At 46.6% G+C, this 15836-nt stretch overlaps 1 protein-coding gene across 23 annotated transcripts in view; it reads right to left on the bottom strand.

Annotated features, from left to right (window-relative positions):
- Nucleotides 1-15836, bottom strand: part of gpat2 (glycerol-3-phosphate acyltransferase 2, mitochondrial) — a 163249-nt gene that overhangs the window by 49073 nt on the left and 98340 nt on the right. For 21 of the 23 annotated variants that reach the window (XR_008396397.1, XR_008396392.1, XR_008396388.1 and 18 more), the window contains 7 exons: nucleotides 12972-13053; nucleotides 7531-7641; nucleotides 6796-6869; nucleotides 4899-5009; nucleotides 3930-4034; nucleotides 3426-3525; nucleotides 1504-1637 (listed from right to left, as the gene is read on the bottom strand). Coding sequence is in view for 8 of the 23 variants with exons in the window: in XM_053680071.1 (XP_053536046.1) it covers nucleotides 1504-1637; nucleotides 3426-3525; nucleotides 3930-4034; nucleotides 4899-5009; nucleotides 6796-6869; nucleotides 7531-7641; nucleotides 12972-13034 (698 nt within the window). In the remaining 15 variants the exon portion in view is untranslated. The remainder of the gene's footprint in view (nucleotides 1-1503; nucleotides 1638-3425; nucleotides 3526-3929; nucleotides 4035-4898; nucleotides 5010-6795; nucleotides 6870-7530; nucleotides 7642-12971; nucleotides 13054-15836) is intronic. The other 2 variants (XR_008396402.1, XR_008396401.1) reach the window with 2 other exon arrangements.

Raw genomic sequence — 15836 nt, 5'->3', positions numbered from 1 at the left:
ATCTACCTGACTTAACGGTCTATTAATCAGACATCTACCACTCCATCTGTCCATATATTTACCTATCAGAAATAACCCTGCTTACGTGTCTGTTTGTCTACCGGTCTCTCTCTCTCTCTCTCTCCATCCCTTTGTCTATTGACGTGATCCATTCACCCAATTATCCCATCTCTCTGTGTTCACAGACTGAAGGTTAAGAGCTCTCTTTACACACTTTGGACTTTTATGGACATTACGTATATGAAGCCTTCATTACTGATGCACGTCCGCTGCTATAATCTGCCTTCTATGTAATCAGTGCTTGATGATCATACATATCTTGTAGAGCATGCTGTGTGTGTGTGTGTGTGTGTGTGTGTGTGTGTGTGTGTGTGGACTCAACAGGAGCACCACGTTAAGCCATGTTTACGCATCACCTTTGAGACTGTAAATATGTTAAGAACTCTCCGCAGTACAATCTGAATAAGTAGCTATTAATTAATCTTATGACCTCGGGTAATAAAGCACATTCCATCTTCCTTTCTCCCCGCAGCTGGCCCTCATTTACAACCTACAATAAACGCGCACGCTTTATGTTTCATCCTCCTTTTATCTCCTTACACACCGGTGCACTATTTTATATGCAACGTAATGCACGCTGGTGCAGTTCTCCTGACCGGCTCGACGTGAGAGCTCTTAGTTAAACACACTGAAATGAACAACTCTGCTGAGTCGGACTTGTCCGACGTGGCTGCCAATACGATACGGTCTGCAAACGGGTTACCCGAGTCGTTTTCACACGGTCAGAGACTGTAAGGTGATAAAAGTTTTAGTTTCTACACTAGGGGAGACGATATAAGACTCGCGTATGGCACAAAGCCTAATGTGTGTGTTTAGTGCGTGGAATACACTGTACCGAGACTTTTGGACAAATGGTTTTGAGTACACACAATTTATTATTATCTGAGGCAGTGGGATTATTACCCATGATGCACTGTGGGTAGCTCACTAGCACGGGAGGACAGGCTGGGCAGACAGAGACGACTGGATGGATGTACAGACGAACGGACGAGCAGATAATCCGAAACACAGACAGATAGATAGACAGAGAGAAAGATGGATAGATGGATGGAGGGACAAACAGACGTACGGATCTTTTTTTCTAACATGGCTAATCTAGTCCTCTCCAGACATTTCCCATTTTTTTACTTTCCTTCTTTCTCTCGTTCTTCTTCTGTTCGTATATCATGTAATCCTGCTTATCTACCATGATCGTTGACCGATCCATCAGTCCATATATTTACCAGAGATAATCGTGCTTACCCTGTCTGTTTATCTAACTGTCTATCTGTCCATCATTCCTTCCTTCCCGCCAGAAACTCCCCATTCCCTGAGCTCTTGAGTGATGTCGACTTTATCACATTTTATCACAACATACCTTGTGAAATGGTGAAGCCAGAGAGAGAGAGAGAGAGAGAGAGAGAGAGAGAGAGAGAGAGAGAGAGAGAGCGAGAGTATGTTTACCTCATCAATCTGTTGTGAACTCGAGCCGGATAGACACTGTAAGGGACTTTCAGGTTTTGACAGAGAAGAGTCAGAGAGATCAAAGCCTGATCAACAGCACCCTGGCGAATGTACACATACACTAGCGGGATGTTCTGCAACACACACAAAAACAGACACACACACACACACACGTGAATGGCACTTCATAGCTGAGTGTGAGAGCTCTGTGGATGAACATACACATTCAAAAACACACTCCAAACTGCACGGACAACAGCAGACATGTTTTTACAGTTCGTTTGGAGATGTCTGATAGACAGATAGATAGATAGATAGACAGAGGGACAGATAAATAAACACAGATGTGACACCCGATGTATTTATCTATCCATCATATCATGTACAGTAAGGAATAGCACTACCTGATGATCAAATGTCTCCTGGTCGCCCAGTTTCAGTGCCACAGATCGCTGTTCTTGGCTGACAGGACTTGAACCCCACGTGGTCTTGTGTAGCCTATCCGCCTCAAGGTTCAACATGTTCTGCATTCTGAGATGCTTTTCAGTTACATTTATATAGCGCTTTTCTAGACACTCAAAGCGCTATAGTATAGGAGTGTGATGTAGCCAATTCAGGGACGGCTACCATGATAGAGAAGGGCCAATTTCGGATTTTTAATGCCCTCAGAGAGTCAGGTCCTGGGTTTAATGTTTAATTTAAAGACGGTGCTGTTCTTACAGTGAACTCGAGTTTCAGTAGGCCCCAAACACCCACAGGGTGAGCGCCCCCTGCTGGCCTCACTAGTACCACCTCAACAACCTTACCTTTCCCCATGAGGTCTCCCAGCCAGGTCCTGTCCAGACTCAACCCTGCTTAGCTTCAGTGGGAAACCAGGCGAGAACTACAGGAAGATACGTCTCTGGCAACGTGAATCCCGACAGCCGTCCTGTCAGGTCCAACCAGTCCTCTGACCGCTCTCATCAATAAGGGGTTTCCGAACTACTCAAATCAGCCACCATGCAACGGTCGAAGATCTCAATTTCCCCCAGTGTGATATTTAATGTGAACGGTTAACTCGAGACCTGTAATCTGCATGCTTCCGCACGATTCGCTGATTGGATAAAACGGACAATGGGCACGTGTTTATGCGCCGACTCTCCGTGCAACAGCGGTAAGACGTGTTCACGGTCTTACACGGTTCAACAGGTAAAATCTGAGTGACAGCACTGGATGCGATGATGATGATAATGATGTAAGATCTGACTGCTAGAAGTCTGGAGGACAGAAAGTCCTCCTTGTGAACTTCAAAATCACAATTCAGTGTGCTGCACCTGGACACATGAAAAGGACTCGAAAGCAACAAAGAGCATAGAGAAGTGCGACTCTCAGGCTGCGCACTCGAGTTTCACCCGAGTGTGTCCTCAAGTACTGCGACCCCCCCCCCCCGACTACCCCCCTCCCGCCTCCAACACACGATCACGATCGCTTCGTCTATCTGCACCCCAGACACACTTCACTAATACAAACTAATACATAAATACTACTAAAATGAACATCCTGCTCATACTGGAGGAGACACCACATGTCTTTCAGTATGTTGATCTCGTACAGCAAACAATTCACAGATAAAATGACGAATATACTTAACGCGTGGCAGACGAGCGCTCGGTCAGCTTATCCTTCAAACCAAATTGTGTTGTATGCGGCAACCAACTGGCGATATACTAAACTCTTATATCGTTACATCAGACCTCTATACATTACGTCATATTACATTTCACAGCCAAGAAATAAAAATGCTATTTCTTTCTCTAGTCAGCGTGAGACTGGAGATGTCTTTTAAACTTGAGTCGCTGACTCCGAATACGGGTCTGGACGGGGAGAAACGAGAGAAAAGGGGTGAAGGGAGGAGGAAAGGAGGAGTGTGATGAGAAGCTCACCTGCTGTGTGGCTCGGTGGAGAGCGACCATCTGTCTGAGGTTCACCTGCACGCTGCAGAACATCAGAGAGAAGATCCGCAAGAGCAACCAGCCAACCAACCTGACAGAGAGAGAGAGAGAGAGAAGGCAACGAATCGAGCTCAGCCAAAACCCCGAAGACTCTACACTACACTTACTGAGCAGTCCATCAGGGAACACGACACAGTTAGTGAATTTTAGTCGGTAACTCTACACCTAGAAAGTGACCTGTATAGTAGGTGTAGCTGATGAACTGCCCAGCGCGAGGGCGACTACAAGGCTGCTTACAAGCAACAGTCTTTAAATGGATAAAATAATAATATAATCCTAAAACTGGCCTGTTCACTAACTGAATCACTCTGTAAGTAAACCGACATTCGTGGGGTAAATATACTGAACGAGAGAGAGAAACAAATCGCTCTCTTTTTAAAACCGTATGCGTTGTGCTGTATTGAGTTTTTAATTATTTCGTGTGGGTGTTCCGACCGGATCAAGGACGGAGATTGAGATGCCTCAGCCAGAGCCAGAATGCCTCGGGTGTCTTCTCCACACTCTTCCGCAACGGTCTGTGGAGTCAGGACCCGCTTCACCCTGTACACACACACAAACACATACACACACAGTCACAGGACAGCAGCCTGCTCTGCACACAAAGCCCTGTTGTTTTCGGGCGCAGCATCACAAACACGCTCAGTGTCCCGAAGAAGCTCAGCTGCTGGCCTCGAAGGAAGAAACACTGCAAAGTGAGAATATTGTTTCAGAGTATGAAAGGTTAGTAAAATGTTAAGGAACAAATTAAGTCAGGGCCTACGGCAAAAAGGAGGAAGGAGAGGAGGCGATGTCCTGGGAAAACTGAGCTAGGAAAAAAACACAAAAGAAAGGACAGCGATGGGACTTAAAACGTCCCAAATGCTCCATTCACTAGGGCTTTTTACTGCCAGCTCATTCGCTTCATCTCCCAAATTAACACACCGAATCAACACGCCCAGTCGACTTTCACCTGCCGGACATTAATCGAGGTAGCTTCGGGACCTCAGAGGAAAAACAACAAGCTGCAGGTGTGTTCGAAAAAATGTTGGCAAAAGCAGGCCTGCCAACCCCAAAGAGGAATAACGAGAATTTGAGATAGATATACTCGCTTGTAGAAAGTGCGGAATGTTTTCACGTGGCCGTAATTTTCCCTGTTGAACTGCGTCACAGGGCAGCGTAACACACGTGGACAAAAGCGCTAGCCGTCCTCTTCCGCATACGTTTAACGCCGATTCATTTAGCACACGCTAATGTGCATGCCCCGCCCACTCACAACACGACCGTCCTCTCTTGGCTTCGGACTCGTAATCTCCCGGCGGACTTTTCTGTCCGCCTAAGCTGTCTTTGTTTCCAAGCAAGTGTCTGTTAACGGTGTCACGAGAGTGGAGACAGAGCCGGCGTGGAGCTGCAGATTCCTATCTTTACCTGTCTGTGCTGCAGATCCGAAGCAGTCTGTCTCCAGCAGGACCCGAGTCGACCTTCCGGCCGCAGATGAACAGCACACAGCACACTCTTCTTACCAGCCATCCTCGGTACCTGCAACACAAATATAGACACACACACACACGGAAGAACATGCCTAACGTGCGAAAGTAGCACAAATCATTTTGCAGTTGTGGTTTTATTTTTGCGATATTAACTACAAGTGTGTGACAAATTAAGGGAAAAGACAGCGGCTCTGTTATACGGTAGGGGGGCATTTATTTATGTTTGCTGGTGTCGTTTGGGTCCGCCTGTTCCCTTTGAGAGATGCGTCACGGGAAATCAACACCGCAGTTCTTTTCACCAACAACCTTTGTTTATATTTCTATCGGATGGGCGTGGTCTCTTTAGGAAGACCCCGCCCACACCCTCACCGCTCAAGACCTCGCTGGAATGTTTTGATGAGAATAACAAGGATGTAAAAGCAATCAGGAAAAAAAAATATCTGAAAAGCCATTTTAGACAGACAATACTTTCTAAAAGAAATTAGAAAACTTCCCACGAGTACATTTCTGAAGACTGGTAGGGTCGACGACGAGCAGCTCTGAAGCGGTTCCGTCTGTAGTACCGGAAAATGAACGAATGTTCTATCGGCCCCTTTGAAGTCAGATCACATCAGCAAGCCTGGACAGGACGTTTAAGAAGAGCTTTGTGAAGTGGTGTGAAAATGAACCCGGGTGAGAAATTAAGTGTTTCAAGACGGGCTTTTGAAGGAAGCTCTCTCGACCGAACGGTACGAGGGCCAGTGAAGCGGCGTGAAAATGAAAGTTCTCCGAGCTTTGAGGAGAGCGAGGGAGAGGAAATGAAACGGAGAAGAAATTAAACATCCAGCACAGAAAGAGCCTCTTGTCCAGATGTTCGGCAGCTAAATCTTATTAATCCCCTTTAATGGAGCGCATGAAGTCGGCGCACTCCGCTGCGAGAGAGACGCTCCGGTCGAACCCAGGTTTCCGTAGTAACGGTGACAGAAACAGAGGACATCGCACGCGTAGAATCATTGCGATAGACGAGTCCTAAAAGAATTCACAGGGAAAATTTCCAAACAGCAACAGCAAATATTTGGCTTTTTTTAATATTATTCTTCTTTTTAATAATGAGTGATTAAACCACATGAGGTCATCTGTATAGATGGACACACAGTACACACACACACACACACTGTCACGATGTCCCCTTCTGGCAGCGCGCTCGGAGAGACGGAGGGCGCGCATGCACGGGCTACGTGCACGGGTGCTCAGCGAGCGCGTGCTCTTCGGATGTTGATAACCGTGACGTTGTTTACTGTGGACACGTGCGATTGTTTTGTTTCTGTTCTGTCTCCTCCCTGTTTTGTCATTGGTTGTTGTTGTTCGAGGGTGTGGCTTCATCGTTCACAGCTGCCAGCACTTAACGCTGATTACGTTCGGGATAATTGCCGCTCGCTTCCCTGTACACCTCGCGGAGTATTAGATAAGAGTTCTAAAGATTATTTAGGTTGTTAGATTAGTTCACTTTGCCCGCGCTGGTGTGTTCCGCTCCCAGTTCCCAGTTTCTTGTTTCATGTCCCATGTGTATCATCTTGTTTCTCGTTGTCCGCTTTGCCCAGTGTTGGCCTGTTTGCCGATCGCCTGACCTGACTACGTTTTTGGATTACGATTTGGACTCGTCTGCCTTTGTCTCCTTTAATAAAACTGTTTAACTGCACTCGCATCTGTATCCTAGCCCCTTACGTTACGCAATAACATTAAGAAAATTAAGGTTCTTAGATATATCGGAATGTTTTTGTGATGGCCGGAAACTCTACTGAAGCTTACTGTAATTATGTCTAGAGCTTATTTTGCTCCGTGCCTGTTGATCTTACCTGGTGTGCGTTTCCTTCACTGACAGAAGGTTCCGGAAGCCGAGTAACGGAGCGTTCTTCAGCAGCTGACGACCCTGAAAAAACAGGAGTTAAACATCAAGGTCACACACGATCACGGCACTGTGTGCTCATTTCAGATTCACGTCTGGCTTCGACTCGACTCGCCCTCTTCATCAGGCCGTCACGACATGTTCGGGACCAACCGAAGGGACCAGCTGTTTTTCATGGAACCAATCTGATACTAGAGGCTGTAAACGGGAGCCGGTACACGTGCTGGCCGGGATAGAATTCAGATCCCCCAGCTGCGCTCGGCTCGCTCCGATTAAAACACTCGCATACCTGGGGATTTGAACCAATAACCACCTAATTCCAGCTCCATTACCTACACTTCCTAGCGGCACATATGTGATGCCTGCGTTGGGATTTGAAGCTCCTAGAATTGAGCTTAGTCATCTGCTCCTTCACGCTCGAGTGAGACAGTGAACCTCCGGAGTGTGTGATGTTATTTCCTTCTCCTGTAACTGCTGCTCTCACTTAGAACTGTGCTCAAAATCTCTTTTAGATCCTCCCTCGAAGACGCGTCGTAAAACCTGCGGCCGGAATAATCGAGCCAAACCTTGGCGTCGTAATGCACTCGTAATCAATAGTTCTTTGGCTTTTAGGAGAGACAAACAACCAAACACACACACACACACACACACACACACACACACACACACACACACACACACTCACCACACTCTCCGGGGTGCACTGATGGCAGCTCTGTCCCACCAGAGGCCTGAATGTGCCAAGAAACGGAGCCATGGGCTTCAGCTTCTTCCTGATCTTCACTCCCCAGGATACCTACACACACACACACACACACACACACACACACATGTAAACATAAACATCAGACACTCGTCTCACGTCAGAATTTCCCGAGTGCCAGCGATGGATAAAAGCTGTGATGACTTTGCGCACTGAACATGACACAGGAAGTGTGAACTAAAACTGTCAAAATCTCGTGCCAAGTAGTGCTGTGCGTTTCCGCTTCAGAGACGATACGACGTGCATCTTGAAACATGAGCAATAATCCAGTGTGTACGAGGTATATTACAGGGTACAATATACACGCTTACCGTAGAGAAGCAACGTGGCTGCGTTTTGAGTTGTTTCATACGATACGGTTCAGTGTTGAGCAAAAACTTCCTTTAAAACAAAGTGTTCGCTTTCAGAACTAGGAGGCCTCCTTCTCTGGGACTGACAAGTAGAGGCCACGCCTCCCTCACAGAGATTTACAGACACAGATGCCACGCCTCCCTTACTGAAATTTACAGACACAGATGCCACGCCTCCCTCACTGAGATTTACAGACACAGATGCCACGCCTCCCTCACTGAGATTTACAAACACAAGCCACGCCTCCCTCACTGAGATTTACAGACACAGAGGCCACGCCTCCATCACTGAGATTTAGACACAGATGCCACGCCTCCCTCAATGAGATTTACAGACACAAGCCACGCCTCCCTCACTGAGATTTACAGACACAAGCCACGCTTCCCTCACTGAGATTTACAGACACAGATGCCACGCCTCCCTCACTGAGATTTAGACACAGGTCCCACGCCTCCCTCATGGAGATTTACAGACAGAGATGCCACGCCTCCCTCACTGAGATTTAGACACAGATGCCACGCCTCCCTCATGGAAATTTACAGACACAGATGCCACGCCTCCCTCACTGAGATTTACAGACACAGATGCCACGCCTCCCTCACTGACATTTACAGACACAGATGCCACGCCTCCCTCACTGAGATTTACAGACACAGATGCCACGCCTCCCTCACTGACATTTACAGACACAGATGCCACGCCTCCCTCACTGAGATTTACAGACACAGATGCCACGCCTCCCTCACTGAGATTTACAGACACAGAGGCCACAGCTCCTAGAGGCATGTGCAAGCATTTGCACATGTGAATTTAACCTCCAATCTTCAACCTCCCCTCTTTTCAATTGAACCTCACATCTCGTGCCACACACTCACTGCTGCTTGCTGATGGTAAATATGGAAATCGCGTGCACTGATGTGATTCGGTCAGGCTTTACTGCTAAACTTTTCAGTCAGAGATCAAATGCATCGCTCAAAGCAATGAGCAGTCAGCGATCTTTACTGAAGCACAATGACTTCCATTTCTCTCTCTCCATCATCCGTGTCCTCGGCTCCTTCCCCATCCCGCCCGTGAGTCCATACAGCGGGCGACGATAATACCGAATCAGAAGAAATTAGCCTCGGGTGTAGAGTCGTCTCACGCTGGGAGAAGGCCACGTCACACCGTATCATTTCCTGTGCCAAATTTCAATTCAGGATGCCATCGATTCGAGCTGATATCGATCTCCACATTAGGGTGCAGACACAGACGAGGCTGGCCTGGAGACGACAGGGCTGATTTATCGTTTTGGAAACGTCTCTGGAGCTGACAGCGTTACGCCATTTCAGATAATCTGTGTGGGAAATTCCAATCATGGTACTCAATTATTCAAAAAGAGTGCATAATGCATGAGGACCTCAGAGACCCTTTCTTTTAATATCTCTCACCGCTGAAATCCAGTTGTTGTTTTTTTTTTAACGATGTTCTGAAAGACAGCCCTCTCAGGCATCAAACACAATGACGACGCAAAAACGACAGCTCCGCGTCCACGTGCCGTCACTGTGCGGGATTAGTCTGATTATAATTACTCCGTCTGGAATCGTTTCACAAATAGTCATTACAGCTGGAGGCGTATTCCATACAGACATGAAAGCTAGAATATCTATTGATCTATTTTGTACGACAAATACGGCGTTACATTTTTACATGTTGAATGTTTTGGTACTTCAAACGACAAGGATCAATCATCATTATTATTATTTATACTGTTATATTCCCCGTTCCGATCGGTCAGAAGCGGCCGATTCGTTTTCTATAAACGGCGGCAAACAAACCACGGGTTTAATGACGTATCAAGGCGCTCGGTTTAACCCGTTACCGTTTCTATGGCAACGACTTACACAGTGAACGCGACACATCTAACCTAACGTGAAGATGGAAGGAGTCTCCAGTGTCGGCGAGTGGGGTTCCCACCATGGAAAAGTCTTCGTGACGGAGGGGTTTTTTTTTTTTTTTTTTTTTTTTTTTAATCCGCTTGCTTTATGAACTCCAAGAAAGAGGGGAAGGAAGAAAAAAAAAAGAAAAAAATAAAGAAAGCAAGGCTGATGGAGGAAAATAAAAGTTTGTCACCACTGCTGTGGTATAAGAGGAATAAAACACTTCAGGACATGCAGTTATTGGAAAAGAATCAACTGTGTGGTTTCAGCAGTGACTCTGCTTCATCGCACAAGCCTGAAACAGCACCCCCCCCCCCCCCCCCCCCCCAAACAAATAATCCTTATTTATTATATAACTAGGAAGAATCCTGAATAATGCCACACTGAATAACGTCATGGAAATTCTTGTAGCCCTTGTTTTCCCCCCCGAGACCTCGTCCTGAATGCAGCATTTATTAGGAAATAATTAATTCGTCCAGGATATTTATCATCCCCTACTAATCCTCTGGACTACATCCGGACTTTTTACAAGAGTTCCCAATACGCCTCTCGGTCCACTTCAAATTGACCGTCCCAGGGCGTGCGGAAACGGACAGAGAGCACTAATCCGAGTGGACGACAGAAAGCAGACTATTTTCCAATTGACTGCCATTAAACAAAGCTGATCTCTCTAAGTCTGTGTGTGTGTGTGTGTGTGTTTGTCATGTGCTTCAGTTTTAATTGGACTCAGCGAAGGTCACAATGATAATCGACTTATAACTCAACAAAAACACGTGTTTTTTTTTCCCCCTAGGATAATGCAAATGTGTCACTAAAAGCCGATTGTGATCAGACTCGCCAAAACATTCATGGGGAACATCGGGTACGACGAGTAATACGCTCACGCAGGACCAAATCCATGGATTAGTACTTAGTTTTGTAGTAAGCGAATGAAGTAAACGGAGGACGGGTTTGATGTGCCAACTCTCTGGCCAACTCGAACAGGAACAACGCTGGAGATTTGCAGAATTATATGGCTCTTCTCTACGAACAACAGACGCGGTGCTTTCTTTAGATAAAGTCGGAGTAAGGGTCCACGATACACAGCTAACTCACACTAGCAAGCAACGAGCAAATCAGGTCTGGAATCAGGCGATGAATCCGAAAGCTTGGCTCGGTCCTCCTGTGTGGTCCGCCGTGTCTTCAGGACACCACGCGCGACTTTAGCTCCTACCTGCAATCAATCGGAGGCTCAAAAATGGGAACGTATGACCGTGGTTTCATTGTAACCCGTTATATAGACGACTTCCTCTCGAGAAACGTCTAGCGGGACAGGAAGAAAAATCCAGTAGAGATCACGGGTGTGAAACGAGCACGCTCTAAAAGAGGACTCTCCAACCCCGCGGCGTAGATCTCCCCTCGCAGACGTCGCCGGAGACGAAATCCTCCACCGACTACCGTTATGATGGAGATCGGATGTCTTCGATTGAAGACCGTGACCGATGGTGGCGTCTAGCAATTTAGCGTTTAGTAATCCCACCCCCCCCAAACAAACAAACAAACAAAAAAACGCTTAAAGTGGCAGATGAAGGTATTTTATCCTCCATTTGTGTACTTTTTCATCTTGTTACATGGTCAACTTGGTTTTCGTTCGGGACCGGGGTTACGTAAGTAACCTAAAAGTTGTTTGGGTCTTGACTGGGGTTGATGAGATCAAGTTCCCCCAGCAAAGCCCGGTGAGAAAAGGTCACAAAAAAAAAACCCCAAAAAAAACCTCCTTCATTGTTTAATACACCTAAAACGTGATGGTAAAACGTTTTAAATGTTGATTTATACATAAATCATAGCATAGCCAATAAACACAGATCAGGCCATAACCCTGACAGGACCTGTCAGACAGGTGGCAGGCGGAGATTCGTATTTCCCACGTAGCCGATCAGTGAACTTCTAAACACCCACGGTCATACTCTTGATTCAATCTGCGCATCTGGCTTTGATATTGCTTCAATCTCCTCTTTTGACACCGGCATCTCTGCTCATAAGCTCATCGAATTTACGCTCCGTCTACCTGCTCAAAAGTCACGCGGTAACACGATGATGTCCTATCGGGACCTTAAATCTGCTGATGCCACATTACTCTGTGCTTCCGTCGCTTCCTCTACAATTGCTGAGGTTTCTGATTTCTCCTGTATCTTCATAAAAGGTACTCTCAAAATAAGCACGCTCCTATTAAGACCAGGCCTGTCCCGTCCTCCCACACTTCCCCCTGGTATACCCCTGAGCTCCGGGCCTTAAAATAAGTCGTCGGTAGACGGTTCGAGCGGCTCTATAGGAAGACTGGTCTTACCGTTTACCATCTAGCTCTCACTGATCACAACAAGACATCGCAATCTGAACTAACATAATGACCAATAAAGCAAGCGATAGGACTAAGGTTTCGTTTGACACAATAAATAAAGCTCACCCGACCCCCATGTATCTGAAGAGTTCTGCAGCTCTTTCCTGAATTACTACCAGGAAAAGTTGAATGCTGGCTGCCAGTGCTCTATAGGCAAGGCCTCTGCCTGAACACTGTCGTCAACGGTTGTCTAGCTTTACTCCTACCAAGCCCTCTTCTGTCGGTTAATCCATCCCGGAATCCTGTTCTTCATCTTCCCACCTTGATCCTGCTCCTACATTTCTCCTCAAACGCGGTCACTGTCATTCCTGCACCCATTTCTCACTCCATAAACAGATCTGTAGCTTCTGCTTCTCTCCCTCTAGCACTTAAAACTGCAGCAGTTATTAAAAACCCTCACCTGGACCCTGCTGTTCTCATTTTCACCCTCTGTTCATTTCCGAGATACCGGAAAGTACCGTTGCTTTAACGGCGGGAGTAACCGGGACGTTATCCATTTTAGACTGTGCAGTTCGGGTTTATAATGCGGTCTCACGTTAACTGTGATTTTAAAACGTTTGTGTATGGTACATTGGTGTGAGCCAGTGCTGATGTCGGTCTGATACAACAGTGCATGTTGTGCAGTGTTCCCTTAAAGACGACCTCCAGAAGGCACCGTATAGAAGAGTCAGTGGCTGTCCTGAAATGAAACATCGAGTCAGGAAGGAGAGTGGACTTACAGCAGGACGGCGAGGCTGAGGAGTGAAATCATCTCGGGAATGGTCGCCGTTCCCTTCAGTCATGTTTACGCAACACAGGAGTCTGGGGGGAAAAAAAAGAAAGAAAGAACGGTGCTTTAGATGCGCAATTCAAACTTGGTTATAAAAACAAACCCAGAAAAATCTGAGTAAACACACAATACGGTTTTTATTTATTCAAAAAAAAAAAAAAAAAAAAGTTATCCAACACATCACAATCACCCATGTGAAAAACTAATCGCCTCCGTAAACTTCAAATCTGGTTGCGTCGATTTAGCAGCAATAACCGCAACCGAACGCTTCCGATAACCGGAGATCCGTCTTTCACGGTGCGGTGGTGGAATTCTGACCCACTCTTCTTGCAGAACTGCTTTAGTTCAGCCACGCTGGAGGGGTTAAGGAACCTGCCACAGCATCTCAATTGGTTCAGATCAGGACTTTGATGAAGTCACTCCAAAACTTGAATTGATCTTTTGTTGACCTATTCAGAGGCGGACTTCCTCCTGTGCTTTGGATCGTTGTTTTGCTGCATAATCCAGCCGCGCTTCAATTTCAACGTAGGGACTGGAGACCGGACGTTCTCCTTTAGGATTTTCTGGTACAGAGCAGAATTCGTGTTTCCCTCAGTTATTGCAAGTTGTCCAGGTCCTGAAGCAGAAAAGCATCCCCACACCATCACTCTACCTCCACCATGCTTGACGGTAGCTATGATGATCTTTTTGTGGAATTCTGCGTTTGGTTTACGGAAGATGTAACGGGACTCCTGTCTTCCAAACAGTTCCACTTTCAACTCATCAGTCCACAGAACGTTCTCCCAAAAGGTTTTGAGGATCATCAAGGTGTGTTTTGGCAAAATTCAGACGAGCCTAAATGTTCTTCTGGGTTAGCAGTGGATTTCACCTCACCACTCTTCCATGGAGGACATTTTCCCCATGTCTTTCTGATAGTAGAGTCATGAACAGTGACCTTTATTGATGCAAGAAAGGCCTGTAGTTCCTTTGATGATGTCCTTGACTCGTTTGTGACTGCCTGGACGAGTCGTCACTGTGCTCTTGGAGCAATTCTGGAAGGTCGTCATTCTGGGAAGGTTCACTACAGTGCCAGGTTTTTCCATTTGGAGATAACGGTTCTCACTGTGGTCCTGTGGAGTCCCAGAGCCTCTGAAATAGCTTCGTAACCCTTCCCAGACTGATGTATTTCAGTCACCTTCTCCCTCATCGTTTCTGGAATTTCTTTCAACTTTGGAACAGCGTGTGTTACTGTGTAAGACCTTTTAACCAACGTTTAAGCAGGAGTTCTATTTAAGTGTTGATTTGATCGAACCTGGTTTGCAGTAATCAGGCCTGCTTGCGTCTAGTCCCCAGCTGAACCCCGTTATGAATGCAGTCTCACAGATTTGAGGAATTAGTAACTAAGAGGGCAAATACATTTTCGCACAGGCCCAGCTGGTATTGGATGACTGAGAGGAACAGAGGAAATCGGGATGGGGGCAAATACTTTTTCACAGCACCGTAAGGATACGGACACCTCTGACAGCTGTCAGACAGACGGATTAAGCCTCGGTATCGGTAGCTCCGTCCTCTGTTCAGTCCGCGCTGTTCTCTTTAGAAGGATCTACAAAACGCCACCAACAGCAGCGGCGTGAGACTCGCGAGGATGTACTTTCTCTCTCCAATTACTGAACTCGACATGAATGCAAGTCGGCCCATTGACCCTCATCCTTTCCACCTTACAAGAGAATATCCTTCATCATCAGTGGCCTTGTCATCCTCTGTCTCTTCTCCAGAGTTTTATACGCTCTACATCTCTCACACACACACGCGCTTCTCAGAAACGATTATTAGGTTAATTTGTTGTCCTCCGCCTTGTTTTTCTTCCCTCACTATCCGAGTTCACTCTCCCCACACAGGAGATGTGTTCTCAAAGAGCAGATGTTTTCCTCAGTCCTACCCCGAGTCAACGTTTACAATCCGAACGGAGAGTTTTTCCCTTTAAACTGACGAGACGGGTCACGTCGGGAGCCGCAGTGCAGAGTGGGAATAAAGCAAGACGAGCGGGTTCCGGCTTCTAGCGTCCTAATGGGGTCGTGCGTCAACTCATTGCGGAAAGGAAGCCCCGCTTTTTAAGAGGATCTAAAACATGCGAGCTCATCTGTGAAACGTGGTGGAGGTAGCGTCATGGCTTGGGTTTGCACGGCTGCTTCTGGAACATTCTCACTGATCTTTATTGATGTGGTGACTCATGATGGTAGCAGCAGAATGAATTCAGAAGTCCACAGGAACACTGTGTGGCGATTTACAGAGAAATGCATCCAAATTAATAAGGAGGAACTTCATCGTGCAGCAAGACAACGATCCGAACCGATGCCAACCTTAACCCGAATGAGCAGCATTTCACCTCCTGAACAGGAGACTGAAGGGAGAACCCCCCCCACCCCGCCCCAAAACAAACAAGAACCGAAAGAAGCTTCCGTAAAACCCTGGAAAAGCTTCACAAAAGAAGAAACCGAGTTTGGTGATGTCAGTGAGTCGCATGCGACAGATACGCAACCAAATATTAAGTGTTATTTACTCTCATTTACTTCTTATCTGTTCCTATACTTTTGCTCACCGAAAAATCAGGTCGTCCGATACAAAAGGTTCTACGTTTTATTTTGTTTAAAACATCTAGCTGTAAACGTGAGCAAAATGAGAGCTGAAATTCTGATCTATTGTCTCGTATCCGTCCCTCGATCTAAAACCCAAACGTCTCCGCCGTATAGAGAAAACAGAACCGGCTTCGCTGTTCCAATACATTTGGAGGGGACCGTACCGACAAACCAAAGGCCGCGATTCTTCTCTCGGTCGA

This window comes from Ictalurus punctatus, chromosome 5 (genome assembly GCF_001660625.3).
Source record: "Ictalurus punctatus breed USDA103 chromosome 5, Coco_2.0, whole genome shotgun sequence".
Taxonomy (NCBI): Eukaryota; Metazoa; Chordata; class Actinopteri; order Siluriformes; family Ictaluridae; genus Ictalurus; species Ictalurus punctatus.
Note: the sequence above shows the minus strand (reverse complement) of the source record. Positions and strands in the feature narration are given on the sequence as shown.